At 36.3% G+C, this 20,259-nt stretch overlaps 1 protein-coding gene across 2 annotated transcripts in view; it reads left to right on the top strand.

Moving 5' to 3' along the window:
- The window catches only part of PRDM5 (PR/SET domain 5), a 281,441-nt gene that overhangs the window by 200,377 nt on the left and 60,805 nt on the right, over positions 1–20,259 (top strand). For both annotated transcript variants that reach the window (XM_056803499.1, XM_007495542.2), the window contains one exon: positions 11,798–11,883. In XM_056803499.1, coding sequence (XP_056659477.1) covers positions 11,798–11,883 — 86 coding nt within the window. The remainder of the gene's footprint in view (positions 1–11,797; positions 11,884–20,259) is intronic.

Genomic DNA, 20,259 nt, shown 5'->3' with positions numbered 1-20,259 from the left:
CTGTGACCAGTTCTTCTAATGCATCAGTTGCTCACTGAGATGATCACCCTCTTGATCTTGCCAGCATCATCCACGTGTTCTACTTCCATGATCAAGAACATAAAAACCATGTATAATAATAATAATAATAATAATAATTCTTTTTCAAAGCTGCTTATCCTCCTTTGGTGTCCATTTGGTATTCAACTCTCACCTGTGGCTCCAAGAAGCTGTAGTATTCTCAGTAGCCACATCCTGGTAAACCATCTCAGAACATGGGATAAACCAGGTTGAAGGTAATCAATGGGCCATAAAACAATGGGTGAGAAGACTTGAAAAGATGCTGGCTTTCTTTGAATATCCATATGCCCCTTACACCTCTACTAAGAAGAAGAAGATATGTTTTCTATTTGGAGTTCCTCCTTTTCCATAAGTTGGCATTACCCCAGATTCATCCTTGATCTTTTAACCAGAATCCATCATGATCAATGGAAATCTCTGAAGAGAAACATAGTAATAAACCTATAGATTTAGGATTACAGAATAGGACTTTGGAGCAGTTTAGTGTTTTGTTTTATGTTCATCTTTCATATGGGGATTAAATCTATAGAACTGACCTGAATAGCATCTTCTTTTAACTAAATACATTTGTCTAGTTATTAATTTTGAAAAATGCACTGTACATTTTCATACATTTTTTTCCACAGGAATTCTTCTGTTAGAAATCACCATTAATCATCATTAAAGAAACTTGCTTAGTGAGGTGATTTGGGTTCCATTTATCTATGCTGCCATGCCTTCCTCTGGTGGGATGTGCAGTGTGGGTCTCTCCTCTAGTTCATGTTGAGTTTTCTAGCTCACGATTTCCAAAAGTGACCCTACACAATTTCTCTTTTGCCTTCAAAGTGGATTTTTATTATTAAGGGGTAGGCTCTGAGGGTTTTTTCCTATATCTCACTGACTCTAAGACTGGTGTAAACAGTGACAGTGGTGAGTGAAGGAAGCATCCAAGGATGACTCTTAGAGGGTTAGAAAAGAGAGAGGTGTTGTTCCTTTCCTTTGTTTTCACCTTTACCATTCTATTTTGTAGAGCTGAGCTCTAAACCTGCCATAGTCTTTTATTTCACTCTTTCTATGGACATCTGTGACTGGAGCAAAGACCTGGCAAGAGAGGTCAGAAATTTGCTTCTATAATATTTTCCTTGCTTTTCTAGCCCAGATTTTGACAATGATTACCGTTTCCATACATTTAGCATTAATTCATCATGGAAATATGTCAAATGCCTCAGAATAATGATCTAGAAATAGACCCTTGGTAGGTGACAACTTTCTCTGGGTGATAAAACTGAAATTTTAAAATTGGGCTCCAAGAACATTGATGATACTTCAAATTGTGGTTATGCTTAGGAAAATCCTGGCTATAAAACTAGCCAACTTCAAATTATTTGCTTATCTGTTATGACTGATAACACTTTCTATCAGGATGCAACTAGATGGCCTCTGAGGTCTCCTCTGCCTCTTGTTATGATCTTAAATATGTTCTATCAGGCTGTCTATTAATACTCAGTTTCTAAATCTCTTTTCCCATTATTTTAAGCATGAAAAATTACTATTCCAATAAGCTTTAATAGAATATAAGTGAAGCCTAAAAACATAGTGTTTCTTCCAGCTAGAATTGGTCTGGGGTGATACGACCAGAGGATGCTCAAGTCCGTGTTTGAGAAGGAGAATGTTTACATCTTTGTCTGGCATTCATTTCTGTAATTCATCATTGGTGTTTCCAGTGTACAAATGACAGAGATTGTACTCCATAGGTCAGCTGAAACACTATATCACCATCACCTGTGTTTTATCCCATTGGTTTATAGCTTCTAAGGGTCAGTGAGAACTGGGGTTAATTCAGCAAAAAGAAACTACTGACTGTGACATGAATTCTGTTGATGGTTCATAAATTGTGAAAGAAATTATAGGAACTCCTTTTTTAAGTTGTGGGGCAGAAGGTTAATTGCTTGCCTACAGTTTCAACCAACTTTCAGTGTTAACAGATACCAGCTGTCATTGGACACTACCCCCCCCAACTTTGGCTTTATGCACATAGTTATTCAAGAGCAAGTCACTATCTTAGAGGAAAAAATGTTTTGTCCCCCCACCATCCCCCGGTTTAATTCATCAGGTTAAATGTGAAAATGGTTGTAATCTTTGGACTCCAGAAGATGCAACAATTACTCATATTTCCTTTTTTACAAAAAATTAGGGAGTGCTAAAATATTTATGTAGGTTACTTGGTATCAGCTGAAGACAGCTTATAGCAGTAAAAAGAAAACTATTTCAAATTAGTAGACCTGTTTAAAACCAGAGAGATCATGATGTCCTCCCAAACTCATTTTATAAAAGGAGAGAACCATGGCTTAAGTGACAGCCAAAATCAAAAGATGTGTAAGAAGCAGAGCCAAGATTGAATCCCAGTAGTCATGATTTCTTATCCACAGTTTTTTACTCCATTCCAAGTTATTCTGAGATTCTGTGATTTCATAATTTAGTTGTCTTCCCAGGCAGTTAGGTCTGTTAGCTTGAAATCATCCATGACAATTAGTCAATTCTACCTGGACCATACCTCTTGCATCTCTTCCACCTTTTGTACTAGTATTACCCTTCGAAACTTTCCCATTATATCTAGCCTTGTGTAGTTCTTCCCTTTACACATTACCTGTCTTCTAAACTGCACAACTAACTGCTCACCTACTTTGTTCTTTCATCTCCAGTTTCCATATCTTTATGAAAAATCTCCATGCTGGAAATGTGGCTCTCCTTGCCTACTGTGCTACTCCACTTCTCGATGTCCTTTGCTTCTTTAAAGTTCCAAGCCCAGTGCCAAGTTCTCCATGATATCTTCCATTAACCTGTCTAATCAGAAGTGAATCTTTTTTGAAGTCCTCTGATAATTTTAACTTCTTTTATTTACTTTATAAGTTTATATCATGCTATATAAGTGGTTGCACACACACACACACACACACACACACACACACACACACATATATATATCATCTTCTTTTCCACCCCTACAAAATCTTTATAAGGATTATCTATACAAATGTTAGTTGATACTTTAGAAAAGTCTGAGAGGCAGATATTCCCAGTTTTTAAAAAAATATATCATATGATATCTTTACAATTATGCAGTTAACTGTAAGACCAGTCATTCAGTGCTTACTGTGTGCCAGGTGATGTGTTAAGGAATTGCTAGCTGCAGCCTGGGGAAAGTTACTTAACTTGTCTAAGTGTACCACATCTTTGTGCTTTAAATACCCTTCGTCCCAATTTAGTTCTTATTGTTGAGGATGCCACTATTTTCCCGGAACCCAGACCCACAGCCTTGGTGTCATACTTGATTTCTATTATATTGATATTTCTGTCATTCACTCATCTCACATATCCAATCCATTTACAAATCTTGTTTCTATTTCATAATATCTCACATCTCTGACACCATGCAACAAAAATGCCAGCACCTGATATCAGGCCCATGTCAATTCTCACCTGAACTAAAATCTTCTCCTATTTGTTCCTTTTTTTCAGCCAGTTATTCAGTTAAATAGCATTTTTGAGCCCCAGTAACGTAACAAGCTTTGTGTTAAGTGTTGGGACACACAAAGAAAGGCAAAAAACAAAACCAACTCATGCTCTCAAGAAAATCATTATCCAATCAACAGGCAGTTTTCACATAATGAAATCAAAACTATCAATAAGCACATGGAAAAGTGTTCTAAATCCCCCTTTATTAGAGAAATGAGAATGAAAACAATGGTGAAATAATACTTTAAACCTAACAGACTGGTCAATATGACAGCAAAGGAAAGTGATAAATGTTGGAGAGATATGGCAAAATTGTGACACTAATTCACTGCTGGTGGAGTTGGGAATTGGTCCAACCATTCTGGAGGGCGATTTGGAACTATGTGCAAAGGGCTTTAAAAGAATGTCCACTCTCTGACACAGCCATAGCATTGCTGGGTTTGTACCCCAAAGAGATCATAAGGAAAAAAGACATGAACAAAAATATTTGTAGCCATGCTTTGTGGTGGCAAAAATTGGAAAATCAGGGAGTGTCCACTGATTGGGGAATGACTGAAGAAATTGTTGTATCCGATGGTGATGGAATATTATTATGCTGAAAGGAATAATGAACTGGAAGAATTCCATGTGAACTGGAAGGACCTCCAGAAATTGATGCAGAGGAAAAGGAGCAGAACCAGGAGAACCTTGTACACAGAGACTGAAACACTGTGGCACAATCGAACGTAATGGACTTCTCTATTAGCATCAATGCAATGAGGACAATCCAGAGGAAATTATGAAAAAGAACACTATCCACATCCAGAGAAAGAATTGTGGGAGCAGAAATGCAGAAGAAAAACATATGATTGATCACATGGTTTGATGGGGATATGATTAGGATTTTAATGTTAAAAGATCACTCTACTGCAAATATGAATAACATGGAATTAGGTTTTGAACAATCATACATGTATAACCCAGTGGAATTGCTTGTGAGCTCTGGGAGGGGAGAGTGAAAGGGGGTGGGAAATAATGAATCATGTAATCTTGGAAAAATATTCTAAAGGAAAAAAAGAAAATCATTGTCCATTGTGGAAGAAAGGTTTCAACAATTATACAGAAACAAGATACTTATTGGAGATAGCCTCTGAAGAAAAGCAGTAAAAGTAAAGATGCCTGGAAAGGCTTCCTGTAGAAGATGTGATTGTTGTTGGGATGTGAAGGTGATCAGGAAGGTAAAGAGCCAGAGATAAGGATGGAAAGCATTTAGGAATGAGTGACAGCCAGGGAAAACACTTGGAATTGGAGATGTGGGGGGGAAGAGACCAGTTGGATTTGAACAGAGAGCAGAAAAAGTAAAGCACAAGAAGACTGGAAAAGGAACTTATGTAAGATTTTGTAGTAAAACTGTGAATTTTCTATTTGTTTTTAGAGGGAATAGGGGCCATTTCAATCTAAACTTTTCTTAAATTTCAACATGACTACTATGGAAGTATATTTTACATGACTTCACAGACATTAATATCATATTTTTTGCCTATCAAAGGTGAGACCAAGGAGAGAATTTGAAAATTGAATTTTTTTAAAATATTAAAATGTTTTAAACATATTTGGAAAATACTTAACAAAACTGAAAAGTGTATTTAAAATTTTTGTAAAGCAAGGATAGAAAATTTTAAAGTTCTTTCTTGACCATTTAATAGGATCATTTATTTATAGTTCACCAGTCCAAATTCCTCATTTTACAGATGTGGAAAGATAAGCCAAGAGAATTGTTGAGAATCATATAATTTATAAATGTGAAAGGCAGGATTTGAACCAAGATCTTCTTGTTAATATATTAATATTATATCATATCCCCATTGAACCACGTGATCAATCATATGTTTTTCTCCTACATTTCTGCTCCTACAGTTTTTTCTCTGAATGTGTATATCATTATTTCTCATAATTTCTTCTGGATTGTCCTGGATCATTGCATTGCTGCTAGTACAGAAGTCTATTATGTTTGATTATGCCACAGTGTATCCATCTCTGTGTCCAATGTTGTCCTGGTTCTGTTCTTTTTGCTCTGCATCAGTTTCTGGAGGTCTTTCCAGGACACATGGAATTCTTCTAGTTCATTATTTCTTTCAGCCCAATAATAAATTAATATTAATTGTTAATAATAATAAACTAATCCTATGCAGTATACTATTCTGATGCTCTAGCTAAAATTTTATGATTAAATACTTATTCTAATTTTAATTGATCTATTAAAATAATATATTAATCTGTTTTTTCTAATATTAACTCAGGAGACATGTGAAATTAGACCTCATCCTTCATTTTTAGTAGGAATAATGATTATAATCACATCACTAAAATGAATGAAATCTATGTGCTTGGGTTATACATGTGACAAATTTTAAATCACATGAGTTTCCATTTGCCATTTAACAGGCATATCAAAATAAATCCTTTTTTCCCCATTTTATAGTTGTGGAAAACTTACTTCCATATTTATCATTGTTTTAAGAAGACACTCATACATAACCAAAATCCCCCCAAACCCCGAAAATACTGACATGAAAGATGATTCCAATAATTCTTTCTCTGGAGATGGGTAGCATTCCCCATCAGAAGTCTTTCAGGATTATCCCAGATCAGGGTATTGCTGAGAATGGCCAAGATTTCACAGATAATTATTATCTGATATTGCTCTTATTATGTGCAATTTTCTCCTAGTTCTGCTTATTTCATTCTACATCTATTTCTGCAGCTCTTTCCAGCCTTTTCTGAAGTCATCTTGCTTATCATTTCTTATAGCACAACAGTATTCCCTCACCAACATGTACCACATTTTGTTCATCCATTTCCCAATTGATGGATATCCCCTCAATTTCCATTTCCTTGGCATCACAAAAAGAACAGCTTTAAATATTTTTTGTGCAAGTAGGTCCTTTTACCTTTTTTATGTCTTTGGGATACAGACCTAGTAGTGGTATTACTGAATCAAAGAGTATGCACAGGAGTATAGTTCCAAATTGCCCTTCAGAATGGTTGGATCAGTTCACAATTCTACCAACAATGCATTAGTGTCCCAATTTTGCCACATCTCCTCCAACATTTACCACTTTCCTTTGCTGACATATTGGCCAATCTTCTAGGTATGAAGTGGTACATCAACATTTTCTTAATTTGCATTTCTCTAATCAAGAGTGATTTAGACCATTCTTTAATATGATTATTGATGGCTTTTATTTTTTTCATCTAAAAATATCTTGTTTATATCCTGTGACATAAGTTCTTTTTAATGTATGCTCTAGCAGAATATAAGAAGGAAGAAAAGAAAAGAAGCCCCAAGCTATTTTTTTATGTGACACTCCACTATTAAGTAGAGATGATTTAGTGGTATTACTTACAATTTAATATTAGTTATACCTTATTTTATTGAGAATTTACTGTCACTGAATTATCTTCATAACTTGTTTTCTCCTCTAATAATATGAGGAGATTGAATTAGTTCATCTTTTAGGTTCCTTCCAGCTCTGAAATTCTTTGATGATATCCTAGTTCAAATGGAATTTCTTTCATTTCTAAATTCCATGTAAAAATGCTCATCATCCAAGTGTCTGAGGCAAGCAATAAAGCTGTCAGTCTCCTTCATAGCTGACTCAGAAACTAGCCTTGGTGCTGAGCCAAAGGCAGGTACGTAGTAAATACTTATTGAATTAATGTGTATATTTAGTCCTATAGCATTACTGATAGTAAATTGAATTCAACACATTTATTTGATACTACTTGTTGTTTGTAGTATTCTGTACAGCAGTATAGGAAAATGAGGTTTTCCTTTTCTCTCCAAAAGAGAATTGAAAGAAGAGAAGAAGATGAGGTCACAAATATAGCAAAGCAGAATGTGATAAGTGTAATAAGAGAGTCATAAAGTCTGACCAGGGGTTCAGAGAAAGGACAGATTTTATCAAGGTCTGGGGAGAGGTATGAATTAAAAAAGCCTCTATGCAAAGAGTTAGCATTTTAGTTTTAATAAAGGATAGGATGTCTACTGATACACTGGGGGGGGGGGGGAAGGTAAAGGGAAAAGCAGGGACAAAGTAATAAAAAAATAAATAAGCAAGGAACCTGTTCAGGGCCCTATGAATATTGAGAGTAGATGAATTAGTTTCAGAATATACTAGTTTTCACTCTTCCTTTAGTTAGGAGTTCTTAAAATTTGGTGTATCAGGACACAAAAAGTATGGAGAATCCCCCCCAAAGCTTATGTTTATGTGGATTGTGTCTATCAGTATTTACCTTGTTAGAAATTAAAATGTCTTAGTATTATTATAAAAATAATTTTGGTCTTGTAGAATCCCTAAAAGGGTCTTGAAGAACCTCTGGGATCTTCAGATCATATTTTAAGAGCCACTGCCCTATTATATGTGTAGAAGAGTAGTAGAAGATCAGTTTGAAAAAAGGCAGATTAGGACTAATTTCTAGGAGGCTTTGAATGCTTTGTCAAAGCCTTGGGTATAATAAAGTAGGCAGTAGAGAACCACTGAAGATTTTTGAGCAGGAACATAACAGGTCTAAAATATAACAGTAATGACATGATCAAAGACATAATATTTTCAAATAACATCACCTAAGTCTATGTAAGTCCTTAGCCCTCAGGATTATTTACATGTTGTTTTCGTCATTTATTGATATTCCCCATTATATGTTGCCCCCCCATTCTCCTTGAAGTCAGAGACTGTTTTTGCCTTTCTTTGTAACACTATTGCCTAGTAGAGAACTTGATAAACAATTGATTAATAAATTCTTGTTGATTGACTATATTAATGAGTTTTAACCTACATGTTAAATACAATAGATGATGGTTTAAATACTCTTGCACAAACTAGCTATTTAGCAGATCAGATCAGATCTTGTTTCTAAGCTGTGCCAGTGATAGAAAAAACAAAATTATATGAAAGGTATATGGAGCATAACTAGGGAGAAAATAATTTCAAGGTGTATGTGGGGAGACCTTTGCTTTTTGTCCTACCCATGTTAGACTTATGGCTCACTATTCGACCTTCGCTGCCTGACTGCAAAAACAAAGACAACAGAGAGACTCATCCTGGAAGCTCTCTTTGCAGATGACTGTGCTCTCATGGCCCACCAAGAAAATCATCTCCAAACCATTGTGGACAGGTTCTCCACCGCAACAAAACTGTTTGGCCTGACTATCAGCCTCAGCACAACAGAGGTGCTGTTCCAACCTGCACCAGGGAGGCCAACGAACCAGCCGTGCATTACATTCGATGGCACGCAGCTTTCTAACATCAACACTTTCAAGTACCTGGGCAGCACCATCGCCAACGACGGGTCCCTAGACCACGAGATCAATGCCAGGATCCAAAAGGCCAGCCAGGCACTCGGGCGGCTGAGCTGCAAAGTCCTCCAACACAGCGGTGTAAGCACTGCGACGAAGCTCAAAGTGTACAACGCAGGGTCCTCAGCTCGCTCCTGTACGGTGTAAGACATGGACACTGTACCGGAAGCACATGAAACAGCTGGAGCAATTCCACCAACACTCTCTCCGGTCAATCATGAGGATCCGATGGCAGGACAGAATCATCAGGAAGTCCTCGACAGATCCAACTCCACCAGCATCGAAGTCCTGGTCCTCAAAACCCAGCTACGATGGTCTGGACACGTCATCCGCATGGACCCACAGCGAATACCAAGACAGATATTCTATGGTGAACTGTCGGCTGGACTCAGGAAACAAGGCCGGCCAAAGAAAAGATTCAAGGATCAGCTAAAGTCCAACTTGAAGTGGGCTGGCATGACACCAAAGCAACTGGAACTCGCTGCCTCTGACAGAAGCAGCTGGCGAGCCCACATTCACCAGGCCGCCGCCATCTTTGAAGATGAGCGACGTCGACGTCTTGCCGCTGCGCGTGAACGCCGACACCAGGCCACAGCCGCACCTCCCGTAACAACTGGCATCCCAGGCCCCATGTGCCTCAAACTGTGCGCCTCAGCCTTTGGACTACAAAGCCACATGAGGGTACATCAATAGATGATAATGCACAAAGACAATAGTCATTCTCAGTCACCAAGAGACTACTACTAATGGAGTCTCACTTGATGATAGAATATAGAGGGAAAAAATTCAGACTAAATGTGAATATGAGATTCCCTTTTCATTTCCTGAGTGGTCCAGGAGTTAGCTCCTTGAATTGTTTCTACCAAGTTCAGCAAAAGAAAAATACTTTAAAATTAAAATTCTTATCTCAAATCCTGCCTTCAAATTTTGCATCCCTTATAGACACAAGCTGAGCCTTCATTACATTAAAAAGATAGATTGTCTTCCTCAAACCATAGGAGGGCTTAGATTAGCTAAATTCAGTCTGGTACCCTTTTTTAGGAAATGAAAGGAGAGTAACAAGACCATGAATGGAGGGAGTGAACTGAATTACATCCCTGGGGGCCAGAAGGAGGCCAGAAAGAGGAACAAAAGCCCCTTGTGAGGAGGGTCTTGAGTTAATTGGGGAATGACTAGGAATTGGGATGTGGGGTTATATATTCTCTCAGAAATGAATGAGAAGGGGGCAGCTGGGTGCCTCAGTGGATTGAGAGTCAGGCCTAGAGATGGGAGGTCTTAGGTTTAAATCTGACCTCAGATACTTCCCAGCTGTGTTACCCTGGGCAAGTCACTTGACCCCCATTGCCTAACCCTTACCACTCTTCTGCCTTGGAGCCAATACACAGTATTGACTCTAAAACAGAAGGTAAGGGTTTATAAAAAAATAATAAATAAATAATAAATAAAAATAAAAGAAATGAATGAGAAGAAAAACAAATATGTGGTCTTGCAGGGATCAATGACACCTATAATATGAGGTTTCTAGGATTGTGATCCTGGGCATGAGACAATCTAAATTTCTTGGGAACTCAAATCCTTAGGTCCCTACAGCTTCCTAAAAGTTGTAAATAGTAAAGTGAATTTATAGTTTTCAAGGTCCAGTTTAATATAAATTTGTATAAGGATCAGCCTTTGTAAATATATTTATGGTGAAGTATGGAAGAAGGACTGACCTTAAAATTAGAAATCCTTGAGAACCTGGACAAGTCATTTATCTTTTGTGAACTCTGGTTTTTTCATCTACAAATGGGAATGATAATACTTGTGCCACCTAGCAAACAAAGTAATTAGGAAAAAAAAATTTGTAAGTTATGGAGCCATTGCTCAATTGTATTCAGATATGTTACTAAACTATCTTTACAGCTTTTGATACATATATATATATATATATTAATGTATATGTAGATATAATAGGTATTTATATATTTATATTGTTCTTTTTTTTTAATTCTTACCGTTAGTCTTAGAATTGAAATGAATTCCAAAGTAAAAAAAGTGGAAAGGGCTAGACAATCGGGGTTAAGTGACTTGCCCAGGGTCACACAGGGTAAGAAGTATCTGAAACCAGATTTGATCCCAGAACCTCTCATCTTTAGATCTGGCTCTTTTTTCACTGAGTTTCCTACTTGTTTCCTGTATTTACTGTCCCTATATAATTAATGTCTCTTAATTTTTTAAAATTCTAAACTTAACACCAGTGGAAATGACTGCTGTCTTATAAAGAGGAGGTCTGAAAAAGGATTATTCATGAAACTGCAGGTATCTATTATTGTTTGTTTTTCTTCTTAAATTTATTAGAAATTTGACATGTTATTAACAAAACTCTCTGTGATTCCTTCTGCTATTCTTTCTATGCTTTTATTTATACTAAAAATATACTTCATTATCTATTTTTCTTCCTTCCTTCCTTCCTTCTTTCCTTTGTTCTTTCCTCCCTCCTTTTCTTCCTTCCTTCCTCTACTTTCTCCCCTTTCAACTTCCTTAGCACAGCTCCCCCTCCCCACAAACAAACAAACTAAATATGGAAGGAGAAGGAAATAATCACTTTTGTAATTCCAGGCACTGAGCCAAGTGCTTTTTAGAAAAAATCTTATTTATCCTCACAACAATCCTGCAAGGTAGATGCCATTATTCCCTCTAATTGATCCCAGGACATTAGACCCGGTTCTCTATCAGGCTTCCTCAAAAAAGCCAAGAAAAGGGAAAACGTGTATGTCTGTACGAAGAGATTATTATCATCCTGAGAGTGACATGTTCTTAGGGTCCTAGCAGTATCTTATGTCCCCAGTAACAGACCACTGAGTAATGGTAAGATGGCTTGGTATCCCCATTTTTTAAACTAAATCTGGTTTCTTTTCCTTGTAGGTGAGCGCCCATACCAGTGTCCTTACTGTGATAAAGCTTTTAGCAAAAATGATGGATTGAAGATGCATATCCGGACCCACACTAGGGTAAGAGTGCAGCTCGTCATTATTCATAAGAAATTATGAAAATGTTTCTAGCTTATTCATTTGGAACACACACAAATTGTTTCTTTATATGAATAAATAAATTTACTTTGAATGTACATGATTGCCAAGACAGGAAATCTAAACTTTAACAAAATAAAATAATGAAAAAGAGTATAAACATATTCAAAAATATAAACCAAATGGGGAATTCTCAGTTTATGAATATGATTTAGTAATTGATTGATGAATTGGAGGTACATGTCCTATTAATATTTAAATAGACACCAGTATACCAAGATGGCCAGAGTATTTGATGTCCACATGGAAAGCATCTTTAAAACATTTTAACAATAAAATAATTCTCAAAATAATTTTTAAAACCATGGAGTCTTTTTAGGGAACAACTTAAGCTAAGGAGGCTTAGGCTTAGGCTTCACATATATTTTGCCTAAGTAGAAGTGAGTATGACTTCCAAGTTAGAGATAGAGTCTAGGTTTACTTATCAATCATTAGATGTACGTGGATATCATCAAGTTAAATGGCTCCCCTAAAAAGCACATTAAAAAGTTCTCCTTCATTTAGTGAAATCACCCAATTATACCAAAATGCTATTTGGATTCAACAAGCATAAAATTCATAGTTTATGTCAAGGGACAATAGAGAGTGAAGGCTGTGAACTTGAAACCATAAGTCAAATAGAAGTAGTAGATAAAGGTGACACAAACCTCTTTGTCTTCAGTAAGCAAGACATATAAAGATATCATATAAAAGCTATAGGTTCCTGCATTTAGAGACTTATTGGCATATTGAAGTCAACTCCAATGGGAAGATCATATTTAGAGCCAGCAACTTTTGCAATTTTGAGTCACAACATTCATAGTGGGAAGAATAAAATGAATACTAATGGAATCAACTTGTATCTCTACCATAACTCATACAATATAGGAAAGGGCCAAAGGGAGGAAGAATTTCTATATTGTCTAACATGTTTTAGACACTATTTTAAGCACTCATTATAAATGTCTAATTTGATGAGGGCACATCACCCTAAGGCAACTGTAGAAAAAGTAATTCTTCTTTTTCCAAAATGAGGAAAAATAGTAAATATCTTTGGATGGATGATAAACCGGTCTATAACTAACAAACTGGAGTAGAGATTACTTCAGAGAGCAAAGATTACTTCAGTTAACAAGAGATTGACTGCTTTTGAATTTATCAAATCTGACTAATATAGTTTTAAATCTTTACCACTGAATGGTGTATAAGAGGTATTACTAGGTCAAAATCATTGTTTAGTGTTTGGGGTGGGCGACATAATTACAAATTGTTTTCCAGAATGGCTGCACAATTCCACAGCCCCATCAATTCTATATTAATGTACCTTTAAAAAATATTCCCTCCTATCATATTTACCTTTTTTCCTTTTTCATTACCTTGGCAAGTCTGACAGGCAAGAAATAATATATCACAGTTATTTGAATTTATATTTATCTAATTGTGAGTAATTTGGAACATTTAAAATGTGATTAATCATAGCTTGGACATATTTTTATAAGGAAAGACTATATTCCCATTTAAATAACTTTATTTAGACTCAATTTAGAACAATTTAGAACAATAAACTCAATTTAGAACATTATTCCTTAGTTACGATAATCACATTATTTTCCTCCCTCACCTCCACCTACTCTTCCCGCAGCCAATGCACAATTTCATTGGGCACTACTTGTTTCCTTGATCGGAACCTATTTCCATGTTGTGGTTTGCACTACAATATTCATTTAGAGCTTACATCCCCAGCCATATCCCTTCAACCCATGTATTCCAGCAGTTCTTTTTCTTTGGTGTTTTTAATCCCACAGTGTTTCCTCTGGATGTGGAAAGTGGTTTTTCTCCTAGGTTCCTCCAGGTTGTTCAGGGTCACTGCAATGTCACTAATGGAGAAGTCCATTACATTCAATTCTACCACAAAGTATCAGTCTCTGTGTACAATGTTTACCTGGTTCTGCTCCTCTCACTCTGCATCAATTCCTAGAGGTTGTTCCACTCCCCGTGGAATTCCTCCAGTTCATCATTCCTTTTAGCACAATAGTATTCCATCACAACATATACCACAATTTGTTCAGCCATTCCCCAATTGAAGGGGATCCCCTCATTTTCCTTTTTTTTTTTGCTACCACAAAGAGTGCAGCTATGAATATTTTTGTACCTGGCTTTTTCCTTATTATCTCTTTAGGGTTAAACCCAGCAGTGCTGTAGCTGGATAAAAGTACAGACCGTCTTTTAGTTCCCTTTGGGCATAGTTCCAAATTGCCCTCCAGAATGTTTAGATCAATTCACAACTCCACCAGCAATGCATTAATGTCCCAACTTTGCCAATCCCCTCCAGCATTCATTACTTTCCTTTGCTGTCATATTAGCCAATCTGCTAGGTGGAGGCAATACCTCAGAGTTGTTTTGATTTGCATTTCTTTGATTATAAGAGATTTAGAACAATTGTCATGTGCTTATTAATAGTTTTGATTTCTTTAACTGAAAATTGCTTATTCATGTCCCTTGCCAATTTTTTTTTTCTTGGAGAATGGCTTGGTTTTTTGTACAACTGGTTTATCTCTTTATAAATTTGAGTAATTAGGCCTTTGTTAGAGGTTTTTGTAATGAAGCTTGTTTCCCAATTTGTTGCTTCCATTCTAATTTTGGATGCATTGGTTTTGTTTGTACAAATTTTTTTTTTAATTTGATGTAATCAAAATGATTGATTTTAAATTTTGTTGGTTTTTCTATCTCTTCCTTGGTTTTCAAGTCTTTCCTTTCCCAAAGATCTGACAAGTATACTATTCTGTGTTCACCTAATTTACTAATAGTTTCCTTCTTTATCCTTCTTTTACTTCCTTCAAGTCATTCACCCATTCTGAGTTTATCTTGATGTAGGGTGTGAGCTGTTGATCCAAACTTAATCTCTTCCACATTGTCTTTCAATTTTCCCAGCAATTTTTATCAAATAGTGGATTTTTGTTCCAAAAACTGGGGTCTTTGGGTTCCTCATAGACTGTCTTACTGAGATCATTAACTCCAACCAAGTCTATTCCACTGATCCTCCTTTCTGTCTCTTAGCCAGTACCAAATTGTTTTGATGACCACTGCTTTGTAATATAGTTTGAGATATAGGACTGCAAGGACCCCTTCCTTTGTATTTTTTTTTCATTATTTCCCTGGATATCCTTAATCCTTTGTTCTTCCAAATGAACTTTGTTATGGTTTTCTCTAATTCAGTAAAAAAGTTTTTTGGAAGTTCAATGGGTATGGCACTAAATAGACAGATAAGTTTGGGTAGGATGGTCATTTTTATTATGTTAGCTCGTCCCACCCATGAGCAATCAATGTTTTTCCAATTGTTTAGATCTAGTTTTAATTGTGTTGAGAGTGTTTTGTAGTTGTGTTCATATAGTTCCTGTGTTTGTCTCGGCAGATAGATTCCAAAGTATTTTATATTGTCTCGGGTTACTTTAAATGGAATTTCTCTTTCTAATTCTTGCTGCTGAACTGGGTTTGGGATATATAGAAATGCTGATGACTTATGTGGGTTTATTTTGTATCCTGCAACTTTGCTAAAGTTGTTGATTATTTCAACTAGCTTTTTGGTTGAATCTCTAGGATTCTTTAAGTAAATCATCATAACATCTGCAAAGAGTGACAGCTTGGCCTCCTCATTGCCAATTTTAATACCTTCAATTTATTTTTCTTCTCTAATTGCTACTGCTAGTGTTTCTAGTACAATATTAAATAATAAAGGTGATAATGGGCATCCTTCCTTTATTCCTGATCGTATTGGGAAGGCTTTGAGTTTATCCCCATTACATATGATTTTTGCTGATGGTTTTAGATAGATACTGTTTATTATTTTTAGTAAAGGCCCTTCTATTCCTATAGTTTCTAGTGTTTTCAATAGGAATGGGTGTTGTATTTTATCAAAGGCTTTTTCTGCATCTATTGAGATAATCAAGTGATTTTTGTCGGTTTGCTTGTTAATATGGTCAATTATGTGGATGGTTTTCCTAATATTGAACCATCCTTGCATTCCTGGTATGAGTCATATCTGATCATTGGGGATAACCCTTGCAATGTCTTGCTGGAGTCTTTTTACTAGTATCCCATTTAAGATTTTTGCATCTATATTCATTAGGGAGATTGGCCTATAGTTTTCTTTCTCTGTTTTTAACCTGCCTGGCTTTGGAATCAGTACCATGTTTGTGTCATAAAAAGAATTTGGTAGAATCCCTTCTTGGGTTATTCTGTCATATAGTTTGTATAATATTGGGATTAGTTGTTCTTTGAATGTTTGATAGAATTCATTTGTGAATCCATCTGGACATGGGGATTTTTTCTTAGGGCATTCTTTTATGGGTTATTCAATTTCTTTTACTGAGAGGGGATTGTTTAAGAAATTTCTTTCTTCCTCTGTTAGTCTAGGCAATTTATATTTTTGTATGTATTCATCCATATCACCTAGATTGCCACATTTTTTGCCATATAATTGGGCATAGTAGTTTTTAATGATTGCCTTAATTTTCTCTTTATTTTCATCTTGGTTACTGTCAATTTAGTTTTTTCTTTCCTTTTTTTAATTAGACTGACTAGTACTTTGCCTACTTTATTTGTTTTTTCAAAGTACCAGCTTCTAGTCTTATTTCTTAAATCAATAGTTCTTTGACTTTCAATTTTATTAATTTCTCCTTTGATTTTTTAGATCTCTAATTCAGTCTTCATCTGAGGATTTTTAATTTGGTCGCTTTCTAGTTTTTTAATTTGCATGCCCAGTTTATTGACCTCTGCCCTTCTTAATTTGTTAATTTATGAACTGAAGGATATGAATTTCCCCCTGAGTACTGCTTTGGCTGCATCCCATAGGTTTTGAAAGGATGTCTCATCATTGTCAATTTCTTCAATGAAATTATTAATTGTTTCTACAATTTGTTCTTTAACCGGTTTTTGAGAATCATATTGTTTAATTTCCAATTAATTTTTGATTTACCTCTCCATGTACCCTTACTAATTATTATTTTCTTTGCATTATGATCTGAAAAGTTTGCATTTATTATTTCTGCTCTTTTGCACTTGTTTGCAATGTTTTTATGCCCTAATACATGGTCAACTTTTGTGAATGTACCATGTGTTGCTGAAAAGAAGATATATTCCTTTTTGTACCTATTTATTTTTCTCCACATGTCTACTAACTCTAATTTTTCTAAGATTTTGTTCAGTTCTCTTACCTCTTTCTTATTTATTTTTTGGTTTGATTTATCTAGTTTGGATAGCGGAAGGTTCAGGTCTCACACTAGTATAGTTTCTCTGTCTATTTCATCCTTGAGCTCCACTAGTTTCTCCTTTAAAAATTTGGATGCTATGCCATTTGGTGCATACATGTTGAGTACAGATATTTCCTCATTGTCTATACTGCCTTTTGCCAGGACTATACTGCCTTTTGCCAGGATGTAATTACCTTTCCTATCTCTTTTAACTAGATTTATTTTTACTTTGGATTTGTCAGATATCATGACTGCTACTCCTGCCTTCTTTTTATCTGTTGATGCCCAATAGATTTGGCTCCATCCTCTTATTTTCACCCTATGTGTGTCTACCTTCCTCATATTTGTTTCCTTTAGACAGCATATGGTAGGGTTTTGGATTCGAATCCACTCTGCTATTCGCTTGAACTTTATGGGTGTGTTCATTCCATTCACATTCAGAGTTATGATAACTTGCTGTGTACTTCACAGCATTTTGATTTCTTCTCCTGATCCTGCCTTTTCTTCCTTTCTATTTCCTTCTATACCAATGTTTGTTTTTAATCATTTCCCTTGTTCCCACCCTTATTTTACTTCACTTTCTACCCTCCTCCCTTCTTATTCCCCCCTTATTTTCCATATAGTCTTTCTAAAATTACCCCTCCACTCTCTCCCTCTCCCTTGTACTGCTTCCCTCCCCACCAGTCTGTTTATTACCCTTCTACTTCCCTGTAGGGCACTAATCTATTGTCTGCCCCAATGGATTGGATTGTTCTTCCCTCTTTGTGTCAATTTCAAAGCACATAAGAGTTGAGTATTTCCTATCTCCAACCTCTTTACCCTTCCTGTGTATTGATGTTCTCCCCCCTCCAACCATGAGCTTCTTTGTGACATATGAATTTTCCCCCCATTTGTTCCTTTTCCCATTTCTTTTAGTATTAACCTCTCTTTTTTAGCTCTAGTTTATATGTATATATATATATATATACATACATGTATTATGTATTTATGCATGCATATATCTATATACCTATTTATGTCTTGTCCTTTCATCCTATACAGTTTGTCACCATTCCCTCTAACTGTAATTCTTCTAGCTTCCCAGGTGATGACAGTTTTTAAGAGTTACCAATAACCTCTTTTTTATAGGGATACATATCATTTTAACTTATTAAGTCTCTTAAATATTTTTTGTTTTTGTTTTTTTCTTTTTTCCCTCTTTTTTAATTACCCTTTGATGATTCTCTTGAGTTCTGTGCTTGGATGTCAAATTTTCTGTTCAGGTCTGGTCTTTTCTTTGCAAATTCTTGAAATTCTTCAATATTGTTGAATGACCATACTTTCCCCTGTAAGAATATAGTCAGTTTTGCTGGATAGTTGATTCTTAGTTGTAGACCTCTTTCCCTTGCTTTCCAGAATATCATATTCCATGCTTTTCAATCCTTCACTGTGAATGCAGCCAGATCCTGCCTTATCCTCACTGTGTTTCCATGGTATCTGAATGACTTCTTGACAGCTTGTAATATCTTTTCTTTGCTCTGATAGTTCTTGAATTTGGCTATAACATTCCTGGTTGTTGTCAGTTGGGGATTGAGTACAGGAGGTGATCTGTGGATTCTTTCAATCTCCACTTTTCCCTCTTGTTCTAGAATATCAGAGCAGTTTTCTTGAATAATTTCCTATAGTATTGTGTCCAGGCTTTTTCTTTTGTCATGGTCTTCTGGTAGACCAATGATTCTTAAACTGTCTTTCCTCGACCGATTTTCTAAATCCTCTGTTTTGTGAATGAGATGCTTCATATTTTCCTCAAGTTTTTCATTCTTTTGATTTTTATAGTGTCCTGCTGACTTGTCAGGCCACATTATTCTAGTTGTTTTAGTCTGGTTCTTAAAAACTGGATTTCATTCCTGTTTTTTTTTTTTGGTCATCCTTCTCTTTCTGGTCTGATTTTCTATGGAGGTCATCTTTCATCCTCTTTACCTCATCTTTCATCTCCTTTGCCTCACTTTCCAGCTGATTAATTTTGGCTTTCAAGACACTGTTTTCTGTTTCCAGATGACTTATCTTGCTGTTAAAGTTATCTTCAGCCTCTCTTAATTGTGTTTTGAATTGCATTTTGAGTTCTTCTAAAGCCTGTATCCAATTTTCTGGGATTTCTGATTTATCATTTGCTGATCCCTCCCCCTCTGTTCTGTTTGCCGTATAGAAACTATCTATTGTAATTTCTTTCTTCTTTTTGTGTTGTTTGCTCATATTCACCCCTTCTTTGCTCCCCATATTTGTCTGTGCTCTTGCTCCTCTAATTTTTTGTTTGGTTTTGGGGTCTTCTGTCAGTCTCACCTCTTGGAGCTTTGACAAAAGATCTCTCAGTGCAGTCTGTGGGGGAGGGTTGTTGGAGGTTTGAGCTTCCCTGTCCTCTAGAGTCTTTTCATTGGATTAAAGTCCAACATTCAATGAGGGAGGGTTGTGTAGCCTAGACTTCCCTGAGTTCTAAATCTTTCAATGGTATTAAGTTCAGCTTGGTTGGGCTGGGTGTGCTCTGAGTCCAACATGTTCTTTAAGGTTGGAGTAATATGGAGGATCTCCATATCTCTGGCCAGGCTGCCAGCTATATGTTCCCTCTCTAGTTCCTTCCCTGCCAAATGTGTTCAATGATCTGAGCTTGGCACAGCCCTGCCTGCAAAGGTACACCTTCCAGACCAGCACCTTTGCCTGCCCAGAAGTTCCCGCTGGTGCTGTAGTCTCAGCGCTCTAGGTGGGTGGGGGGGAGGTGTCCTGGGACTCCTTAAACCTGCCTTCCCCTTAAACCCGAGTGTTCTCAGAATCTGGCTTTTGGGGTGGCGTACCTTTTTAATTGGGTCCAGCAGGAGAGTTTCTTGGCTCTGTCTTCTTGTTAGGTTTGATTTTTCAGTCCCCTAGGAGCATTCAGTTTGTGATCGATAAGGAATGGTATTCAGAGGTATTAACTTCTGCTCCTTCTAACCCGCCATTTTGACTCTGCCTCCCAAGGATAGACTTTTTAAAGATTTTGACCATTTATAATCTGGGGAATGGCTCTATTATGAAGTTTAACCAGTTCTTTATATAGCTT

This window comes from Monodelphis domestica, chromosome 6 (genome assembly GCF_027887165.1).
Source record: "Monodelphis domestica isolate mMonDom1 chromosome 6, mMonDom1.pri, whole genome shotgun sequence".
Taxonomy (NCBI): domain Eukaryota; kingdom Metazoa; phylum Chordata; class Mammalia; order Didelphimorphia; family Didelphidae; genus Monodelphis; species Monodelphis domestica.
Note: the sequence above shows the minus strand (reverse complement) of the source record. Positions and strands in the feature narration are given on the sequence as shown.